The 22,500-nt window shown below is 36.7% G+C and overlaps 2 protein-coding genes across 3 annotated transcripts in view; one reads left to right on the top strand and one right to left on the bottom strand.

Annotated features, from left to right (window-relative positions):
* LOC144960541 (uncharacterized) overlaps nucleotides 1-9,636 on the top strand; it is a 31,439-nt gene extending 21,803 nt beyond the window's left edge. The window contains exons 7-10 of one of the 2 annotated variants that reach the window (XM_078893736.1): nucleotides 603-717; nucleotides 1,381-1,705; nucleotides 5,765-5,864; nucleotides 9,512-9,636. In XM_078893736.1, coding sequence (XP_078749862.1) covers nucleotides 603-717; nucleotides 1,381-1,705; nucleotides 5,765-5,864; nucleotides 9,512-9,516 — 545 coding nt within the window. In that variant the 3' untranslated portion in view covers nucleotides 9,517-9,636. Of the gene's footprint in view, nucleotides 1-602; nucleotides 718-1,380; nucleotides 1,706-5,764; nucleotides 5,865-8,609; nucleotides 9,220-9,511 lie in introns of those variants that run through there. The other variant, XM_078893735.1, reaches the window with a different exon arrangement.
* Nucleotides 9,637-22,373: 12,737 nt separating this feature from the next.
* The window catches only part of LOC144960540 (uncharacterized), a 59,660-nt gene continuing 59,533 nt past the window's right edge, over nucleotides 22,374-22,500 (bottom strand). The window contains exon 13 of the mRNA XM_078893733.1: nucleotides 22,374-22,500. This exon is cut by the window's right edge and continues 727 nt beyond it. The gene's annotated coding sequence lies outside the window, so the exon portion shown is untranslated.

The following is a 22,500-nucleotide window of genomic DNA, read 5'->3' as shown; positions in this document are numbered from 1 at the left end:
GGTCACATATGAGCTCTGTTACATAATGTCAAGTTTTTATAGCTATAGCAAAAGGAAATGACATCTGGATGAGAAAAGTGACGGTTGCATCGTAACAAATGTGACGATTTTTCTAATAGGTGGTAAGGAGAGGGTTGAAGAAGGCCAAAGGCCGAAATGTCTTTTATAAGACCCATTTTTACCACCTTCAATTTACCATACATTTTTGACTCATTCTGGGCAACTCTAGATTGTAATTGATGTGTACAAAGGTGTCCATGTCTTTCTTCCTCTTTTTGTGCGGCTATGTGGTCTAATGGTATGACACTCGCTTTCTGATCGGAAGGTCCTGGGTTCGAGCCTCGCTCGGCGCATAGTTGAGTCCTTGGAGAAGGCTCTTTACTCACATTCTCTCACCGTACTCAGGTGTAAAATGAGTACCTGGCCGTTAACAGCGTTGTCTCTGTCACAAAAATGTGTAATATCGCCTGACAGGCGTCATGTCTCGTCCTACATGTTATGTGTTGCTGTTGGCCAGGGACCCCTTGTAAAGCGCTTTGAGCACGTTTAGTGGATATCGCGCTATATAAAAGCTCAATTTTTTTTAAAACATTTTTTCACAGGTGATGACTTTCAACTGGTACTTGACGAGTCAAATAACAAATCAAACAACTTGGATCTTTACTTCTCCCTGTCGAACACCTCACACATCCATCCACTAATCCACCTAGCTTTTGAGTAAGTACACCGGATTATTTCATATCTGACTTGAAATTTACAAAATAAAAAAATGTAGTTTCTAGGGGAAAAGTAATGAATTCTAATTATGAATAGATTTAGAAATCACATATGTGACCCTTCGCATCAAAACGGCATTAAGTCGGGTTGGTTAAGATGTTGAAAATTGAATTTATAGCCAGAAATATCAGTTGAGTTTTTATGTTTTATTGAGGAGAATGGATACCATATTTTAGGGTGCTAATGCCAACAATTTATATTTTTGACAAGTTTAACATTTAATTCGGCTTTTAAGCATCTGGATCGTTCCGACATAATACCGTTTTGGAGCGAAGGGTCACATATTTGCCATCCCCAAGATCCACACATTGGGGAACAACAAGGTCCTAAATGAACGATCTCAGGAACTAAATTTTACTTTTCAAATAGATTTATTTTTCAAAGACGTGGATGCAGTTCTGCGGCTGGAGTCAAAAATTCGTATTAAACAAAGATCATTCTTCAACGTTTGTGATGTACAAAATAAATCTGAATAAGAAAAAATGTATATTATTGAGTTGTAACAAATGTGACGATTTTGATGCAAATGGTAAGGAGAGGGTTAACTTTATTTGTTTTATTTCAGTGTTTTTTATTTGTTTTTGTTTTTAATTTGGTTTTTAGTTACAAAGTTGACCACTGTGTCCGGCTCTCCTTGACCTCTGTGACATCGAACAAGTCAGTGTCCATTGATGAAGGAGATTGTGTCAACAACAACGACAACAACTACAACAACGACGACAACAACAACAACAACAACTACAATAAAAACAACTACAACAACAACAACAACTACTACAACAACAACAACAACAACAATAACAACAACAACAACAACAATAACAATAACAACAAGGTCAACAACAAGGTAGATATCGCCAAGACTAATCAAAGCAACCCCTGGAAACACAAGGAAATGACTATTGACCTAGGACTCAGGCTTGAGAAGGTAAACTGTCTTAATCTGGAGAAAAAAAATATGTAAAAATTTGGCCAGAAATCTCGTTCTTCAAATGTATATGGATCGTTTTCAATGACTCTCATATTGGCAAAAACTATCAAACTCGGGACTTTAAAGGAAGACTTCGCGAAATCCCAGGTTTAAAAGCGTTTGCCAAGATGAGAGTCATTTAAATCGATGGATATTTGAAGGACGAGTTTTTTGGCCAAATTTTTTGATATTTTTTTTTATTTTTTTTTACAGGAGTTCAGTTACATCTATTATTGTCTTAGTGTGTTCAAAAGCCTTGATACGTTAGAATAACAATGTCAGTACACACTTGGTGTCAGGATATGAAGTCTTAGGTTTAAACATTTTTTTGAAAACTATTGGATTCAATAGTCTGATGTCACGTCGCCCAGCAACGGCGGCTATCGTGGTTCTAAGAAAAGAAATTTGGTACTTTCTTATTCCTCATGCTCGCTAGAACTTTTCATATGCCTTGTGATCAGAATGTGTAAAAGTCAAAACACGATCAGATTTATAATGTTTTTCTCCTCTGGATACGCTTTTATGCTCGTTGGAGAAATATTTCATGAGGGCGTCCGCCATTGTTCCGATAGTTTAGAGCCAGTTGCTAAGACACTATGCGTTATTACGAAGGAAGTGAAGTCTTGACTGTTGAAGCGTATTGTTTCTAAAATTTGCCCTTCAACCGCGACATCATAAGATATCGTCGCCAAGGCATTCCATGAAGGAATATAGATAATTCATCAAATAAGATGTCTGATGTCAACAGGAATCACCCATGTTGTCACAGTGAGATCCCGTCACCTAGGCATTCCATGAAGGAATGTATAGATAACCCATCAAACAAGATGTCTGATGTCAACAGGAATCACCCATGTTGTCACAGTGAGATCCCGTCACCTAGGCATTCCATGAAGGAATATAGATAACCCATCAAACACGATGTCTGATGTCAACAGGAATCACCCATGTTGTCACAGTGAGATACCGTCGCCTAGGCATTCCACGAAGGAATATGGATAACTCATCAAACAAGATGTCTGATGTCAACAGAAATCACCCATGTTGTCACAGTGAGATAACGTCGCCTAGGCATTCCATGAAGGAATATAGATAACTCATCAAACACGATGTCTGATTTCAACAGGAATCACCCATGTTGTCACAGTGAGATACCGTCGCCTAGGCATTCCACGAAGGAATATAGATAATTCATCAAACAAGATGTATGATGTCAACAGGAATCACCCATGTTGTCACAGTGAGATACCGTCGCCTCGGCATTCCATGAAGGAATATAGATAACTCATCAAACAAGATGTCTGATGTCAACATGAATCACCCATGTTGTCACATTGAGATACCGTCGCCTAGGCATTCCATGAAGGAATATAGATAATTCATCAAATAAGATGTCTGGTGTCAACAGGAATCACCCATGTTGTCACAGTGAGATACCGTCGCCTAGGCATTCCACGAAGGAATATAGATAACTCATCAAACAAGATGTCTGATGTCAACAGGAATCACCCATGTTGACACAGTGAGATACAGTCGCCTAGGCATTCCACGAAGGAATATAGATAACTCATCAAATAAGATGTCTGATGTCAACAGGAATCACCCATGTTGTCACAGTGAGATACCGTCGCCTAGGCATTCCATGAAGGAATATAGATAACTCATCGAACAAGATGTCTGATGTCAACAGGAATCACCCATGTTGTCACAGTGAGATACCGTCGCCTAGGCATTCCATGAAGGAATATAAACTCATCAAACAAGATGTTTGATGTCAACAGGAATCACCCATGTTGTCACAGTGAGATACCGTCGCCCAGGCATTCCATGAAGGAATATAAACTCATCAAACAAGATGTTTGATGTCAACAGGAATCACCCATGTTGTCACAGTGAGCAAATTGGGGGTTAATAATTTTGCCCAGATGAAAAAAAAAATGAAAGTGAATGAAGCGCGGCGATAACCCGAGACCTTCTGGGCCACAGTGCAACGCCTTAACCACTCGACCACTCCATCTCCTGTGTCAAAAAATTATTGAGGCCAGGTCGAAGCTAAACGTTTACTCGTCCATCTGAGCTGAACCGTATTTGTGACGCTTCGCCTCAAAACGGTATTAAGTCGGGTTGGTTAAGATGTTGAAAATTAAATTTATAGCCAGAAATATCAGACTTGTGTTGAGGGGTTGGGGTGGAGGGGGGAAAGGGGGGTGTGGTTGAGGTGGAGAGGGAAAGGGGGGGGGTTGGTTGGGTTGGAGGGGGAAAAGGGGGGGTGGTTGAGGTGGAGGGGGAAAAGGGGGGGGGGTGGTTGAGGTTGAGGGGGGAAAGGGGGGGTGGTTGGGGTGGAGGGGGAAGGGTGGGTGGTTGGTTGGGGTGGAGGGGGGAAGGGGGGCGGTGGTTGAGGTGGAGGGGGGAGGGGGGAGGTTGTAAGGAGAGAGTTAAATAACTAATACAGACCTGCCTAGTATTACAAAATAATCCGTATAATTACGAATTTTTTGGTTCCAGCTACAGAGAGCATTCGTTTCTTTGATTCTATAAATCTTGTTGAAAAGGAAAGCTTGATAGTTAGAAACACCTCTTCAGGACTTTGGAATATGTTTGGACCATGCTGGGAGAACATTGTTTATTTCTAAAGCTATTTAAAATGGATTTTTCAATGTTTTTTTTTTCCATGGAAACTACGATTTTTTTAAAAAATTTTAAGTTGGCAGCTTTGATAATGATGATGTTATTTACAGTCAATGAAAATGGTGGTTATTATCACTACCCTTATCAGCAAATCACGGTGACAACTTTTATATTTTGTAACAAGGAGATAACGTTGTCAAACGCATGTCCACAGTATTGAGAATGTGACCTCGCCCTTGTATACGGCCAGATCTGCATATAGATATTATGCGCTTGGCAAAGAAGCTCACAACATTGCCATCCGGAAGTAAAACGTCGGACCAACACACAAAACGATGTGTTGCCTTAAACGTTTATAGTCTGATTAATACAGTTTAGTGAGAATTACTCATAAACGCGGATGGCAAAAAAAATAACAAAGACCTGAGTGACTTCATTTTCATTCCATCTATAGATAGTTTGTAGATGACGTCACTCAGGCCTTTGTTATTGTTCTTTGCCATCCGCGTTTATGAGTAATGCTCAACGAACTGTATTAACCTGACTATAAACGTTCAGGGATACACACAGTTTTGTGTGTTGGTCCGTTATACTTCCGGATGGCAATGTTGTGAGCTTCTTAGCCAAGCGCATACTATCTATACGAGATGGATGTCGGTTAGGACGAATTCAATCCTGCGGCTATGTACTCTTATGGTATGACACCCGCTTTCGGATCGGAAGGTCATGGGTTCGAGCCTCAATCGCATAGTTGAGTCCATGGAAACGGCTCTTTATTCATATTCTCTCAACGTACCCAGGTGTAAAATGAGTACCTCGTTAACAGCGTTGTCTCTGTCCAATAAAAATTGTAGTATCGTCTAACAGGCGTCATGTACCGTCCTATATGTTAAATGCTGCTGCTGGCCAGGGACTCCCTGTAAAGCGCTTTGAGCACGTTTAGTGGATATTGCCCTATAAAAAAGAAGCTCAAAGCTCAATTTTACACCGGTGTCTGCTCCTTAATTGGATTCAAAAGTCTGATGTCACGTCGCCGAGCAACGGCGTGCAGCTTGGTTCAAAACAAAGAAAATTGGTACTTGTTATTCTTCATGCTGGCTAGAACTTTTCATATGTCCAGTGATCAGAATGTATGAAAGTCAAAACATGATCAAACTTATATTGTTTTTCTCCTCTGAATACAATTTTATGCTCGTCGGAGAAATGTTTCCTAAGGGCGCCCGCCATTGTTCTGATAGTTCAGAGCCAGTGTTACTAAGTTACCATGCGTCATAAGGAAGGAAGTGACGTTACGACTGTTAAAGAGTATTACTAAGTTACTATGCGTCATTACGAGGGAAGTGACGTCATGACTGTTGAAGCCATTTTCTGAATTTGATATCTCCACAGGTCAGACTGACAGCCACTCTGCTACACAACCATCACAACAACAACACAGACCATTGTAAGAGATGTGTGCAAGTCAAAAATATTCGAATCAACATAAAAGGTAACCCCTGAACTCTGACATCATGGCAGGCACTGGCGTGTTGATGCTATGCGTTTAGCTAAATCACTCACAACAGCCGCCAGACGGATATAACGTGCCATCAAACGCACACACACACACACACACACACACACACACACAGACATACAGACACTGGCGTGTCGATGCTATGCGTTTAGCTAAATCACTCACAACAGCCGCCAGACGGATATAGCGTGCCATCAAACACACACACACAAACACACACACACAGACACTGGCGTGTTGATGCTATGCGTTTATCTAAAACACTCACAACAGCTGCCAGACGGATAAAGCGTGCCATCAAACACACACACACACACACACACATATAGACACTGGCGTGTCGATGCTATGCGTTTATCTCATACACTCACAACAGCCGCCAGACGGATAAAGCGTACCATTAAACACACAGACACACAAACACACACACAGACACTGGCGTGTTGATCCTATAGGCCTATGCGTTTAGCTAAAACACTCGAAACAGCCGCCAGACGGATAAAGCGTGCCATCAAACACACACACAGACACACCGACATACAGAAACTGATGTATTGATGTTATGCGTTTAGCTCAAACACTCACAACAGCCGCCAGACGGATATAGCGTGCAATCAAACACACACACACACACACACACACACACACACAAAACCTGTGCATTCTTGAAGGTGTATGGTATGATTGTTATAATTTAGTGAGCAGTTCTCACCAAAATGGCTGGCTAATAACAACAATAAAGAGCTGAGTGACGTCATTTCCGTTCTTTCTTTCCTAAATTGATCAAGACGAATATTGACACTGTTAAGGCAACCGACCGTGATAAGGTTGTATATTGGTCATTTATTTATATTCCTGGGTTCGAGCCTCGCTCTGCGCATAGTTGAGTTCTTGGAAAAGTATCTTTACTCACATTCTCTCACCGTACTCAGGTGTAAAATGAATACCTGGCCGTTAACAGCGTTGTCGCTGTCGTAGAAAAAAAAATGTAATATCGCCTAACATGCGTCATGTCTCGTTTTACATTTTAAGTGATGTTGTTGGCCAGGGACCTTTTGTAAAGCGCGTTAAGCACGTTTAGTGGATATTGCGCTATATAAAAGCTCGGTTTTTTTTTTCAATCTTGATATTCTAGAGACAGACGATGATGGTAGAGATGGTAGAGTTGTAAAGTGACTATTTTATTATATGTCGAGTCATGCTGTCCCCATCATTGTCAATAAAACAGTAAGGAATGGGGACGATCTATATTCATGTCATCGTCCAACCGAATCATCAATCACGTGATTTATTGCAGTCCAACGATTGGACATTTCTTAACAAACGTAAACACGCTGCTTTGTTTATAAAAGTTGTAAACATACCCATGTGTCAAGCTGAACACAATGACCAATCGTAATGTTAGATAGTTCAAAATCGGTGAACACTTTTCACTTTGAGCACATTTTGCAATGTGACCAATGACCTCGAGCACATGGAAAGTTAATATAGATCATGCCCATTTACATAGGAAGAAACACGGACCTATAATCTGTATGACAAGATAACAGAAAAGTGAGTGGAGCAGGCTCTTATGTTGATAACAGCAAGAAATGAAGTGAGTAGGAAATTACCAGAAAACAACAGATAATAAAAACTTCGCGGCGGCGATGGGGGCTCGAATCCGAGACCTTACTGCGACCACACCTCCGCCTGGCCAGGGAGATCGTGACTCTACCGTATGAGCAATACCCGAACCCCAAAAAGTCCCATCAAACTCCGTGTCTGTCGAGAAGTCAGACGGCAAGAACTGACAAGATAGCAATGGGACATAACTCAGTCTTTACTACGGTGACTATAACAATTACGCAGTTATTTCCCATACATTACAACGTGACACTGTGGTGTACGAAGAGTTCATTTTGTTGATCAATTTTATGCATAGCATGTATTTGCTTTTCTTTTCTTTTTGAAAAAGAAAAAAAAACAACTTTTTTTGTGTTGGGTGGGTGTGAATTTTTTGAGGAAATTCTGAAAATCGCTGGAAAGGAAATGGTTAACTGTTAGGTTCACAATGTACACATGAGATCGGTGAGAGAATGTGAATAAAGGCCCTTATTCAAGGACTCGACTATGCGCCGCTCAGAGCAGGATTCGAAGTCAGGACCTCACCATCGGAAGGAGGGTACTTAAACCACTCGACCACATTGCGCACAGATTAGTCTATTTTTTTACACAATAACATTTTGAAATGCAAGGCATTGGGATCTCAGCTATGTGGTCTAGTGATATGACACTCGCTTTCGAATCGGAAGGTCCTGGGTTCGAGCCTCGTTCAGCGGCGCATAGTTATTGAGTCCTTGGAGAAAGCTCTTTTCTCACATTCTCTAAATATACTCAGGTGCAAAATGAGTACCTGGTCGTTAACAGCGTTGTCTCTGTCCGAAAAAAACTTCTAATATTGCCTAACAGGCGTCATGTCCCGTCCTAAATGTTAAATGTTGCTGCTGGCCAGGGATCTGGAAAACAACAAAAAATCTAAAATTCAAAAAATAATTTAGATTTTATATAGCTCAATATCAACTAAACGGGCTCAAACATCTTTACAAGGGGTCCCTGGCCAACAGCAACATTTAACATTTAGGACGGGACCACTTGTAAAGCGTTTTGAGCACGTTTAACGGTTATTGCGCTATATAAAAGCTCAATTATTAATCAACATTTCTTTTTGTTTTCCAGAGCCTGACCAAAATGTCCCAGAAACACCAAATTCTCCCCTCGAAATGTCCATGACATACTGGATAATCCTGATCGTGTTGGCGTCCATTGGAGCGATCACCTGCCTGACAGCCTTCTGCGTCTTGGTCTTTTCGAACTGCTGTCGAACTAAAAACACGGATGATGATGATGATGATGACCATCACTCCCAAACTGATCACCACCACCACCGCTTACCAAAAAATGACCACCACCAGCACACGAAATTTAGCCATCGAAATTGGACAAATCAACTAGAACTGTTTAACGTACAATTTTGCTCTTATCAAGATTTGATGTTTGACCGCAACTTAATAGGAAATTTGGAAAATGGTCACCGCGACACGAAAACGCTTGTACCAAATGGAAAGCATCAACATTACCAACGTGAGACATACTGGAAAATCCTGGAGAAATATCAAGAGATGTTTCCAGAAAGGATGAATGAATTTGATGAGTCGAAATTGTGATGTCTGACAAGAAAATATGTGACGAAAACGTGTGATGTCCAAAAAAACTGGTTTGATGACATTGGTAGTGTACAATGTATACACACCCTGTGTAAAGGATCTTCGAAACAATTTGAACGTGCTCAAAGCGCTTTATAAGAAGTCCCTGGCCAACAACAACAACAATTAACATGTAAGACGAGACATGATGACGCCTGTTAGGAGATATTACAATTTTTTAAGACAGAGAGACAACGCTGGTAACAGCCAGGTATTTATTCTAAACCTGAGTACGGTGAGAGAATGTGAGTAAAGAGCCGTTTCCAAGGACTCAAGTATGCCCCAAGCGAGGCTAGGCTCGAACCCAGGACCTTCCACTCCGAAAGCGCAGTGTCATACCACTAGACCATATAGCCTCATATATTCTGGTTTCAGAGTGATGGCATCTTATTTTCTTGTCTAACCATACGCTGGTCGTCAATAAAGACCACACATCCATGTAGGACAACAGACAAAGCCGAAAGGACTCTGCTGACCCGAACATGGAGAAGAATTAAAGAAGCTGATATACAGAGAAGTGGTAAGACCTGGAATGAGATTAAAAAGATAGCTCAGGATAGAGAAGGATGAAAACTGTTTGTCTGTGGCCTATACTCTGACCCAGGGTGAAAAAGGCAATGATGATGATGATGATGATGATGATGATGATGATGATGATAGAGAAGGATATAAACTGTTTGTCTGTGGCCTATACCCTGACCCAGGGTGAAAAAGGCAATGATGATGATGATGACGATGGTGGTAGAGAAGGATAGAAACTGTTTGTCTGTGGCCTATACCCTGACCCAGGGTGAAAAAGGCAATGATGATGATGATGATGAAGATGGTGATAGAGAAGGATAGAAACTGTTTGTCTGTGGCCTTTACCCTGACCGAGGGTGAAAAAGGCAATGATGATGATGATGATCCTCGTTCATATACATCCCGTAATCCCAATGATTTCCTAATGAAATAGGATTCAATAGTCTGACGTCACGTCCACTCAGCAACCAGCAGCTTGGTTCTTAACAAAGAAAATCGGTACTTTTTATTCTTCATGCTGGCTAGAACTTTTTCAGATGTCGCGTGATCAAAATGTATAATAAAAGTCAGGACATGATCAGATTTGTGACCCTTCGGTTCAAAACGGTATTAAGTCGGGTTTGTTAAGATGTTGAAAATTGAATTTATAGCCAGAAATATCAGACTTGTGTTGAGTTTGTATGTTTTATTGAGGAGAATGAATACCATATTCTAGGGTGCTCATGCCAACAACTTATATTTTTGACCAGTTTAACATTAAATTTATATTTTAAGCATCTGGTTCGTTCCGACACGATACCGTTTTGAGACGATAGGTCACATTTATAATGGTTTTCTCCTCTGATACACTTTTATGCTCGTCGGAGAAGAAGAATTTCATAAGGGCGTCCGTCATTGTTCCGATAGTTTAGGACCAGATACTATACGTCATTACAAGGGAAGTGACGTCACGACTGCTGAACCCAATAGAACCGTATGACTCATTGTGTAACCCGTTATTGTTAGTATTCGGAAGGACTGGTTGCATACAGACGCACTTCCAAGGAGTTTAGAACAGGAAGAGCAGAAGATGTGATTGTATGACTTCTCTTTCTTATAGGGAATGAGATTAGCGGAAGAGTAGCGTCCCTTGATTGGACCTCACCCATAGTCTGTGACGTTACCTGCGGATAAGTTATTAGAGAGAGAACGTCATGTTGGTTGTGCGCATGCGTCTCTCGTCCTCCATCATCATCATCATCATCATCATCATCATCATCATCATCATCATCATCATCATAATCATCATCATCATCACCATCATCATCATCATCATCATCATCATCATCATCATCATCATCATCATCATCATCATCATAATCATAATCATAATCATCATCATCATCATCATCATCATCATCATCATCATCATCATCATCATCATCATCATCATCATCATAATCATCATCATCACCATCATCATCACCGCCATCATCATCATCATCATCATCATCATCATCATCATCATCATCATCATCATCATCATCATCATCATCATCATTATAATAATCATCATCATCATCATCATCATCATCATCATCATCATCATCATCACCATCATCATCATCATCACCATCATCATCATCACCTCATCATCACCATCATCATCATCATCATCATCATCATCATCATCGTCATCGTCATCACCATCATCATCACCACCACCATAATTCCATTGTACCCACGTGTACATATATACAGGTCTGACATCCGAAACCAATTACAGGCCTAGTTTAACAATGTTATAATGGACAATATTTTGCGTCATTACTTTATATATTGCCAGTACAACAAAGAGCCTATAATGAATTGGTTTATCAGACCTGTGAAAAAGTGCACGTCGCATTCTACCAATTTCAATGACAGATCTAGATGCGAAAAAAAAATAAAGCAAAATAAAACAATATTAATAAAATTAAATAAACACACAAAAAAAAAACAAGAACAAAAAAAAACACACCAAAATTTAAAAAAAAAAAAAAAAAAAAAAAAAAAACACAACACACTGAATTTCATTTCTGACCAAATTTTATTAATAATAATTTTTTCTTTCATATTTCATTCAAAATATTTATATTTCTTTTTGTTTTTTCCAACCACAAATGTTAAACCCCAACAATTTACTCCAATTTGCATGACAAAACACATACAATGTGGCAGACAATCTCGAAACGGTGTTGCGTCCTTTCGGTTTGAGATTTTGAAAAAAAAAATCAGTTTTATAGAAGGAACGAAACTGACGTTTAAACTTTCTCTTATTGTTTTTCGCCAGCAATTTCTTATTTTCTTTCTTTTTTTTTTTTTTTTGATAAATTCTCACGAAAACTTATTGATGAAACGTGTTTAGAAAAAGCAAACTCACAGCATCAGCCATCCGGAAGTGACGTACCGACAGTCACAAAAATGTGTCACCTTTTTAACATTGACATATCGGTTGACTTTTTATATTTCTTTTCTGTTGATGATTTGTATTTATTGGAGGGGGGAGGGGGTTAATTTTTTATATTTCTTTTATGTTGATGATTTGTATTTATTGGAGGGGGGAGGGGGTTAATTTTTATATTTCTTTTATGTTGATGATTTGTATTTATTGGAGGGGGGAGGGGGTTAATTTTTATATTTCTTTTATGTTGATGATTTGTATTTATTGGAGGGGGAGGGGGTTATTCTTTTTTTATTTCATTTTATTCTTTTCTTATTTGTGTAAGTATTGCTTCAACAAATAAAAAAAAAAAAACAAAAAAAAACAAAACATTTCACTTAATTCAATTCAAATGTGTTGTTGTTGTTGTTGTTGTTGTTGTTGTTGTTCGTTTTTTCTCAGTATCGAGTGGATGCGTTTGATGCACGCGAGAGTTATGTCCCTTGATCAGTGACTGATATTAATAACAAGGCAAGGCGCCTTGGACATGGGATTGGTGTCGTCGTTTTAAGGCTTAACGTTTTTTTGTTTTTTTTTAATGCAGTCAATGACGTAATCAGTCGGATGGTGAAAAAGGTTTGAATTCAGATATTACCAAGTTTAGTTAAAAGGTCATTTTTTAAAAGATTTTGTCAAAATTTATTAAATCAACCCTTTTTGTACATCTTCGGGAAATATCAAAGCTTAAATTTCACTTCTAAATCTTTTCTTACAGCTAGTCACGTTAAAAAGGTGTGAAATTTGGAGAAAAAAAGTTGCTGGATACCTTTCCCACACATCTGACCATAACTTAATGAAAAATCACCCGATTTACTTCAAATAAAGATTAAAATGCTCTGGTGAGCATAATATTTTTCAGAAAATGCAAATTCTAAATTTTGACCTTTCGACTGATTATGTCATGCATTGACGCATGTTCGTTCATGCGAAGAAATCTTTAAACAATTTGTAATAATACATATCAATACATAATATCTCATAAAAGTGTTTGCTTTGATTTTATTTTATTTATTTTTTTTATTTTGGAAGGGGGCGGGGGGGGGGGGGGGAGGACTCAACCAAGGGAACAATTGGATTCAATAGTCTGATGTCACGACGCCCAGCAACGGCGGCGGCCATAGTGGTTCTAAACAAAGAAAATATATACGTGTTATTCTTCATGATGGCTAGAACTTTTCATTTGTCATGTGATCAGAATGGATAAAAGTCAAAACATAATCATATTTATAAATGTTTTTCTCCTCTGGATATACTTTTATGCTCGTCAGAGAAATATTTCATAAGGGCGTCCGCCATTGTTCCGATAGTTTAGAGCCAGTTACTAAGTTACCATGCCTCATTACGGGGGGAAGTGACGTCATGACTGTTGAAGCGTATTGGTGCTAAACGCTTTCCTTGTTATGATTCCTCTTCTAATTCTTGACTTCTCCAGTCCTCTTCCCACAGTGAGTGTCTGGACCACCGATGTAACTTTCCCATCCTATTTTCATACTGCAACCACCATTGAGTACAGACGATACAAGTTATTTTTCATTATATTTTATTTGTTTTCCACGTTTATTTGTGTACTGTTGTGCTGACGAAGGGTTTGTACCCGAAACGTCCATTGTCTGTTTTGTTCCCATACGAAGCCTCTCCATTTTGACTCTTTCGTTAGTATTTTACGATCACCGGCCTCAGGCAGCCCTACCGTTTTCTACCTATTCTCAGCCGTACTCTTTAAAATCGCCATATTTAAAAATTTGGCCAGTAAAGTTGTCCTTCAAATGTGACCCAACGTCTCAAAACGGTATAAAGTCGGGATGGACCAGATGCTAAAAAGTCAAATTATAGTCAAAGTGGTCAAAAATATAAAACGTTGGTATTTAGCACAGTAAAATATGATATTCCTTCTCCTCCATAAAGCAAACAAACTCAACTCAAGTCTGATATTTCTGGCTACAAATTCAATTTTCAGCATCTTAGTCATCCCGACTTAGTACCGTTTTGAGACGAAGAGTCACAATTATCGATCGATTTAAATAACTCTCATCTGAGCAAAAAAAAAAAAACCCAAAAAAACCAACAAAAACCCCTCTCAATCCTGAGACTTCGTGAACGAAGTCAAGGACGATTTTTCTGACCAAATGTTTAAATAGCTGATGTGTTACCACAGTATGACGGTGTTACTGGTTAAAGTCAATTTTCATCTTTTTTTTAAAAATCCAACCCGGATAGTACCGGATTGGGACGATAGGGTGTAGATAGAATGAAGATGACGTCAGTCAGATCTTTGTGGTTGTTTTTTGCCATCTGCGTTTATGAGTAATTCTCACTAAACTGTATTAACCCGACTATAAACGTTCAAGGTTACACATAGCTTTTTGTGATGGTCCGCTATACTTCCCGATGAGAATGTTGTGAGCTTTTTAGCCAAGCGCATACTATCTATAAACGTTCATTGTTACACATTGGTTTGTGTGTTGGTCTGTTATACTTCCGGAAACAATGTGTGAGATTTTTAGCCAAGCGCATACTATCTATAAACGTTTTAGATTATAATTTTTTTTTTTTTTTGGTGTTTGTCCGTATACTTCCGGATGGCAATGTTGTGAGATTCTTAGCCAAGCGCATATTATCTATAAACGTTTAAGGCTACACATATTTTTTGCTTGTTTTTGTGTTGGTCCGTTATACTTCAGGATGGCAATGTTGTGAGCTTTTCAACCAAGCGCATACTATATATAAACGTTCAAGGCCTAACATATTTTTTTTGTTTTGTTTTTGTGCTGGTCCGTTATACTTCCGGATGGCAATGTTGTGAGTTTCTTAGCCAAGCGCACACTGTCTATATCAGACCTGAGTATCACATCGAAAAAATTCTTAGAATTTCCAAATATTTTGGCTCTAATGAAGACTTGATGAGCATCTTAAAGTCATTAAAAAACTTATTTAAATGTTGGCTGATGCCAAAGTACCCGATATTTGTGACCCATCGTCCCAAAGCGGTATTATGTCGGAACGAACCAGATTCTTAAAATCCGAATTAAATGTTAAATTGGTCAAAAATATAAATTGTTGGCATTAGCACCCAAAAATATGGTATTCATTGTCCTCAATAAAATATACAAACTCAACACAAGTCTGATATTTCTGGCTATAAATTCAATTTTCAACATCTTAACCAACCCGACTTAATACCGTTTTGAGGCGAAGGGTCACATTAAGACTGTTTGAAGAGTTATATAATCTATGTGAGGGTTAATTGTTAAATATGTAACTATACTGACATTACTCAAAAAAAAACAACAATATTTAAAAATTTGGCCAGAAAACTCGTCCTTGAAATATCGATCGATTTAAATGACCTTCATTTTGGAGAGACAATTTTTTTAAAAACCTCTCAAACCTGGGACTTTGTGAAGTCCCAGGTTTGAGAGTTGTTTTTTTTTCCAAAGTGAGGGTCTTTGAAATCGATCGATATTTGAAGGACGAATTTTTAAGCCAAAATTTTTAATATTTTGGGTTTTTTTCAAATAGTAGGACAATATAGATAGAATGAAGTTGACGTCACTCAGGTCTTTGTTATTGATTTTTTTCCCATCCGCGTTTATGAGTAATGCTCACTGAACTGTATTAACCTGACTATAAACGTTCATGGATACACACAGTTTTGTGTGTTGGTCCGTTATACTTCCGGATGGCAATGTTATGAGCTTCTTAGCCAAGCGCATACTATCTATAGCCGTAGAATTTATGTCTCCTAAAAACAACGAATTTTTAAATTTTTTAAGTTGGCGGTTCTATATATATATATATATATATATATATATATATATATATATATATATATATATATATATATATATATATATATATATATATAATATATATATATATATATATATATATATATATATATATATATATATATATATATATATAATGTATAATTGAGTAACATGGTGAAGAATGAAGAAAGATAGGAGGTAAGGGAAGGGGGTTGGGGTGGATGGGAGGTATCACAAGAGATGGCAACATGAGTGTTGAGTGAATGCATTATCTACCAAATTACGTCCCCTGATTGGTGGACCAATAACAATAGGGTTCACTAGTCTGATGTCACTTCCGGTGCTGGTCCTCCCGGCAACCAGCAACTTGGTTCTAAGCAAAGAAAATATGTACTTTTTTATTCTTCATGTTGGCTGGGTAGAAGTTTTTCATATGTCATGTGATCAGAATGTATAAAATTCAAAATATGATCAGATTTATCATGATTTTCTCCTCTGGATACACTTTTATGCTCGTCAGATAATTATTTCAAAAGGGCGCCCTACTGTTCCGATAGTTTAGATCCAGTTACTATTCGAAATAACGAAGGAAGTGACGTCACGACTGTTGAACCCTATTACAAAGACCGTTCCATACGCGATATGTATCTCAGTGGTGTGAGCTCGTTACTTTAATAAATTCTGTAATTTGTGAGTTGTGTTCACTTGTAGAAACCATCAAAATCATGAGAAAAAATGTGATTACTGGTGTGAAGTTTTTTTCTTTCATATTGTTTATTGTGTTGGTGGACAAAATCAAGGGACATAATCTGGGATAAACGCATTTATTTTATATGGAGGAAGGAATGAAGAATTAGAGATGGAAATAAAACAAAATGACAGAGTGAAGAAGTTATAATAATATAGAGTAGAAATCAACATGTGTTTGAAAACAAAAGAAAGAATAACACAAAGTAAGGAGGATAAAGAGGACAAGGAGAAAAGTAAAGAGTTGAGGAGAAGAAGAAGAAGAAGAAGAAGAAGAAGAAGAAGAAGAAGAAGAAGAAGAAGAAGAAGAAGAAGAAGAAGAAGAAGAAGAAGAAGAAGAAGAAGAAGAGAAGAAGAAGAAGAAGAAGAAGAAGACGAAGAAGGAGAAGAAGAAGAAGAAGAAGAAGAAGAAGAAGAAGAAGAAGAAGAAGAAGAAGAAGAAGAAGAAGAAGAAGAAGAAGAAGAAGAAGAGGAGGAGGAGGAGTAGGACGAAGGAGAAAATAGATTTAACATTATTTTGTAGTTGATAATGATTCTGATGTTGAAAGATGAAAATGATAATGATGATAACAACAACATAGATGAGAATTCAAATGGAAACAGCAATTATGATGACAAAAACATCAACACAATTTTTCTTTTATATTAGAAACAATTAGAAATAAGAAGAAAGACAAAAAAGCAATCATATGATAACAATAATGATGTGTAATTGATGTTGATAACCATGATGATGATAATGACGATGATGATGGTGGTGATGGCCATAAAGAATATGTAGATAATTAAGATTGATAACAGATACAAAGTCCCACAAAATGTTTAGCTTCATTCAACATAATATTATCCAAATGTAAATGTGAAAACATTGGAAACCATAGAATGATATTGAAAACTGTGAAGATTCAGACAAATTACTAACAACAACACCCACTATACCGTACTCTTGGAAAACCCATATTCTAAAAATAGGCCAGAAAACTCGTCCTTCAAATATCGATATATCCACGTTTTTTTGTGTTTTGTTGTGCTGACGAAGGGTTTGTACCCGAAACGTCCATTGTTTGTTTTGTTCCCATACGAAGCCTTTTCATTTTCACTCTTTCGTTAGTATTTTACGATCACCGGCTTCAGGCAGCCCTTACCGTTTTCTACTGGACTGGAACTCGCAAGGAATGAGGATGGAGGGTTGTTTGGCCAAATCTAACGTGGCGACGAAGTATTGAGACTGAGTTGAAGCGTCGCCATCGTTAACTTATAGCCTGACACTGACCGTAAACTTTTAACGTCCTTATTTGGGATGTGGACCGCCTAATGAGATGTCGTTAGTAGAGCTCATGGAAACATGTGATCCCTTTGGTTGAACTATTGATACGACTCAAGATTTTTATCGTTTGTGGCCAAAGACTTGTCTTTTGACTTCGTTATTTGGTTGGTGTCCGGCCATAGCCATCGTTAATATATAGCCTGACACAAGAACCTTCTAGGACTGACAGTTTGACGTCATTTTTTTAGGTGTGTGTAGCGTCGATTGAGTTGTCGTTAGTAAGGATGAATGAAACAAGTGATCCCATTGCTTGAACTGTTGATTTGCTTTCTTTTGTGACTAAAGACTTGTCTTTTGACGTATTTTTTTTTGGTCAGTCTCAGGCTATAAGTTTACGATGGCTACGGTTGAAGGCAGTAGCCGGACAAGCCTGAATCCTGTAAAAAGAAGACATACAAAAATCCGAGTCAGATGGAAGAGTGATGTTGTTTTGGCTCCTATGAGATGTTCCACAAGGAATCAAGGAAATCTCATTACCGATGATTTTCAGTATTTTCCCAAAAATGGCAGGCTTACCTATCATATTTTCTAAATTTCAATCAATCACTCTACAAAAAAAGTTATCTTCTTATAAATTAAACCAAAAAAAAAATTCTTCAAATTTTGTGATGTACAAAATTAATCTGGATATGAAAAATGTTAAATTGTGTCAAAACAATGTGACGATTTTGCTGTAGGTGGTAAGGAGAGGGTTAAGTCAAGTAAATCAATATATGTTTGGCGCACTAAAACATGCTTCTTTCGAAAACAGTATTACGTTCTTATGACTGTATCAAAAATTATACTATCAAATCTTGTATTGTACAAAACAACTATTTCTTAGAAATTTATTCATTGGATCTTAGCGATTGTGACGATTTTCCTTGAGTTGGGAAGGAGAGAGAGAGAGAGAGAGAGAGAGAGAGAGAGAGAGAGAGAGAGAGAGAGAGAGAGAGTGTGTGTGTGTGTGTGTTAAAGAACGAGAATTTTGGCCAATTCTTTTGAAAACGTGCATTTTTCAGAACACGAAGTATACCTAAATAGCATGTGAAATTGAATGTAAGATTTAAATTGAATTAACGAAAACAGATAATGTAGAATTTTCGGATATTCCATCTATCAACAAAACAGGATGAATGAAACACTACAAACGAATGAGATATCCCAGTCGTCTGTAGGGTTTCAATTCAATTTTACATTGTTATCTATTTCTTCGGGCTTCGAGCAGCAACATGTACTTTACCAAGTATACATAAGACTGTAACAATGATATATCAATTGAATCATGACAACATATGAGAAATGTCCTCAACACGGTTCTTAATTGGAGAAAACAATAATTGAAAACTACAACTCAAAGAAACTAAGAAACTAAATGTCGCTCCTTATATCAGAGAATAAACAAGGTATTTTTTTTTTAAACTGAGAATATCTTCAATTTTCAATTCCTCTGAAATGTGTATTGAATTTTGGGATCACTGTTTTGTATCAGATTTTACCATCTAAACAGTCCCCTAAAAAACTGTTTCAAGGAGAAGAGTAACACTTGAGATTATAAAATCTATTCCATAAAGCAACATGATAAAATGATTGGTAAATTCATTACATAACAAAGGCAAACATGAATATGTCACGTTTTATAAAGCATTGAAATAAAATAAATTCTGACTAGACAAGTCTAGAAATCCCCAAAGTTGTTTTATTTTAATGGTGGCCAAAAACTGGTTTATCTAATTTAATATCCATTATCAAAAATGACACTCGTGTTTTGAAAGCTTGCCAAACAGAGGACTCAAATGAATTGAAGGCCCACGATTGAGAGATTTGTTTATGGATAAGATGAAGGCCATCGGAAGTAGATTTTGATTTAACGACATCTATTATTAACGTTTTACTGTGTTAATTTTTTTTTTGTAATTGGCTGAAGTAGGGTTTTGAACCCAAAACGTTGTGTGTTTTGTTTTTCTTTTATTTTTAAATAAAGAGTTATAGTCACTTTTTTCACATTAATTTATTTTCAATTCACAGATTCTAGAAGCGTAGAATTTCTGTTTAAACATTGTTGCCACTTTTAAATCTCTACACAAGCCAATAACTCGAATTTCATTTTGTGATAATGGAAATACATTGTGAATAGATATTGTTCTTTGTCTTTTCTCAACATAGCATGCTTCGACTTTAAATCAAATCATAAGAAGGTGAACAATTGTAATGATAATATAGATAGTCAGATATAACGTTTCGAAGCCAATGTTGAGTTTGAACAATGCAAGCGTCACAATACAGCACATATATAATATAATACACTTGTATAATATTCACAATAAACATAACACTGGATTTAGCAAGTTGTTGTAGAATAATAATGTCAACAAAATGTGTACGCATGTTATTTATATTTTCATTTATGGATGTATTTGTGACCAATCTCTTTAAAAGGGGTAATTATTTTGACGTGATTTAGAATTTAACGAATTGACTGCAGTCGATATGTTTCTTTTCCCACCCCTCTCCCCTACCCCTGTCCACCCATCAGAAAATGGGTAGCTGGTTCTGTTAGAACCGATGGAAAGTTATTTGCGATAGACGAGCGCCCTATCCAATGGGTGGCAATCAATTGCTCTATAAACCAGGTTAAACTCCCGTTACAATGGTCTATTGACTCTGAAGGTCTACTTCTATCCCAGGCTTGTGCCCAAAAATATGATAAAACACTGATTACCATCATGAAGTAAATTAAAAATATTTCGTATACGAGCTCAAATACAAAGAAATCGAATTTTATAATTTTCATTGTCAATGCACGTTTGAATATTTTTCAACTCTTTCTTGAGCAAATTTTAAAGCATATTTAAGACATTATTTTATCAGATTCAGTCCAAATAGTATCCAATAGTTTTAATAAAGTCAAATTTTGTTTTAATTGAAAACGAAATCCTGTTTTCTTTAATCGTCTTTGGGTATTTTTGTAACACGATAAAAACTGACACATTCTGGAAGGGGTGAATATATTATGTCAATTTGATTGTCAATGTTTGAAAACAATAACACAAGCAAAATATTGACATTTCATACGACATCGATTCAGTATGATTTTTAACATAAAATCACAATATATTTATATATTTGTTTTTCTCTTTAAATCTTATGAATTTATAATCTTAAGTCTTTGAACCATGAAGCCAATCAACAACAACAATAACAGCAATAGAGACATGGATAAGTTCAGCATTCTTTGTTATAATCTCATTTGATTATTCATGTCACATAACATTGGTTAACGCAGTACGGTAAAAAAAAAAGATTTACTCTTGTTTTGAATGTAAACAATAAAGTAGTCTAAAACATTAACAAACTTGATTCCTATTTTTTCCAGTTACTTTCGACGTGTTTCTTGGTTTGTTTGTTGTGTGTGTGTGTGTGTGTGTGTGTGTGTGTGTGTGTGTGAAACACTAGCATTGAGAAGAATGGTTTAGTTTCTGTTGTTACAACGAAATAAATAATAATCCTTGTGATTTATAAAGAAATGCAACCCATCTTTAGCATGAAATAATTTTAGTTTTTTTTTTAAATTCTTCTTTTTTTTTCGGCGTGTTTGATGTCTGAATAATCATTTAAAATATTATGATAAACTGTATTGATAACAACACATAATGTATATAAATTCATATGAATTCATTCACTTTGTTATACTGGATATAGACTCCCATCAAACCCTAGATCTTTAGCAAATGAAGTTTGAACTCAATATGGGTTGTTACGGTGTTATCTTTAGTCGACGAGTATAAGCCGATTCAAGTCATTCACTTTATTATAGGTCTCTCTAAGAGTTATTGATATGCAGTATATATATATATATATATATATATATATATATATATATATATATATATATATATATATATATATAAATTATAAAACAAAAACCATGAAATAATAGTGCTCAACTTTAGTATAAAAGGAGCTATTTATAAACATTTGAAATATAATTAAGATAGTTTGACTTCTACAACGTTGTTATCGAGCGTTGCTCTCATCAGGAAGTGGATGAGAGCAACGCTCGATAACAACGTTGTAGAAGTCAAACTATCTTAATTATATTTCAAATGTTTATATATATATATATATATATATATATATATATATATATATATATATATATATATATATATATATATATATATTTATATATATATATATATATATATATATATATATATATATATATATATATATATTATATTGTACGTAATATATTTTAATCTTAGTCAAACATATGAACTGAGTCACTCGCTAATTTGAAATATAACAAGGGGGCCAGGCCCAATTATTCCTCGTCATAGTGACGCCATTGGAGAATTATTTTTTTTAAAATACATCATTGATTGGGGAGGGTGTAGAGGTGACCCTCTCTCTCTCTCTCTCTCTCTCTCTCTCTCTCTCTCTCTCTCTCTCTCTCTCTCTCTTTCTTTCTATCTATCAACATATTGCCCTCAGTCCCTATTTCTCACCCATCTTTCGATGCCACTCACCTGTGTTTTACATTGTACTGTCTCAT

Source organism: Berghia stephanieae, chromosome 15, assembly GCF_034508935.2.
Source record: "Berghia stephanieae isolate SIO BIC M18660-M18661 chromosome 15, UCSD_Bste_1.3, whole genome shotgun sequence".
Classification (NCBI taxonomy): domain Eukaryota; kingdom Metazoa; phylum Mollusca; class Gastropoda; order Nudibranchia; family Aeolidiidae; genus Berghia; species Berghia stephanieae.
Note: the sequence above shows the minus strand (reverse complement) of the source record. Positions and strands in the feature narration are given on the sequence as shown.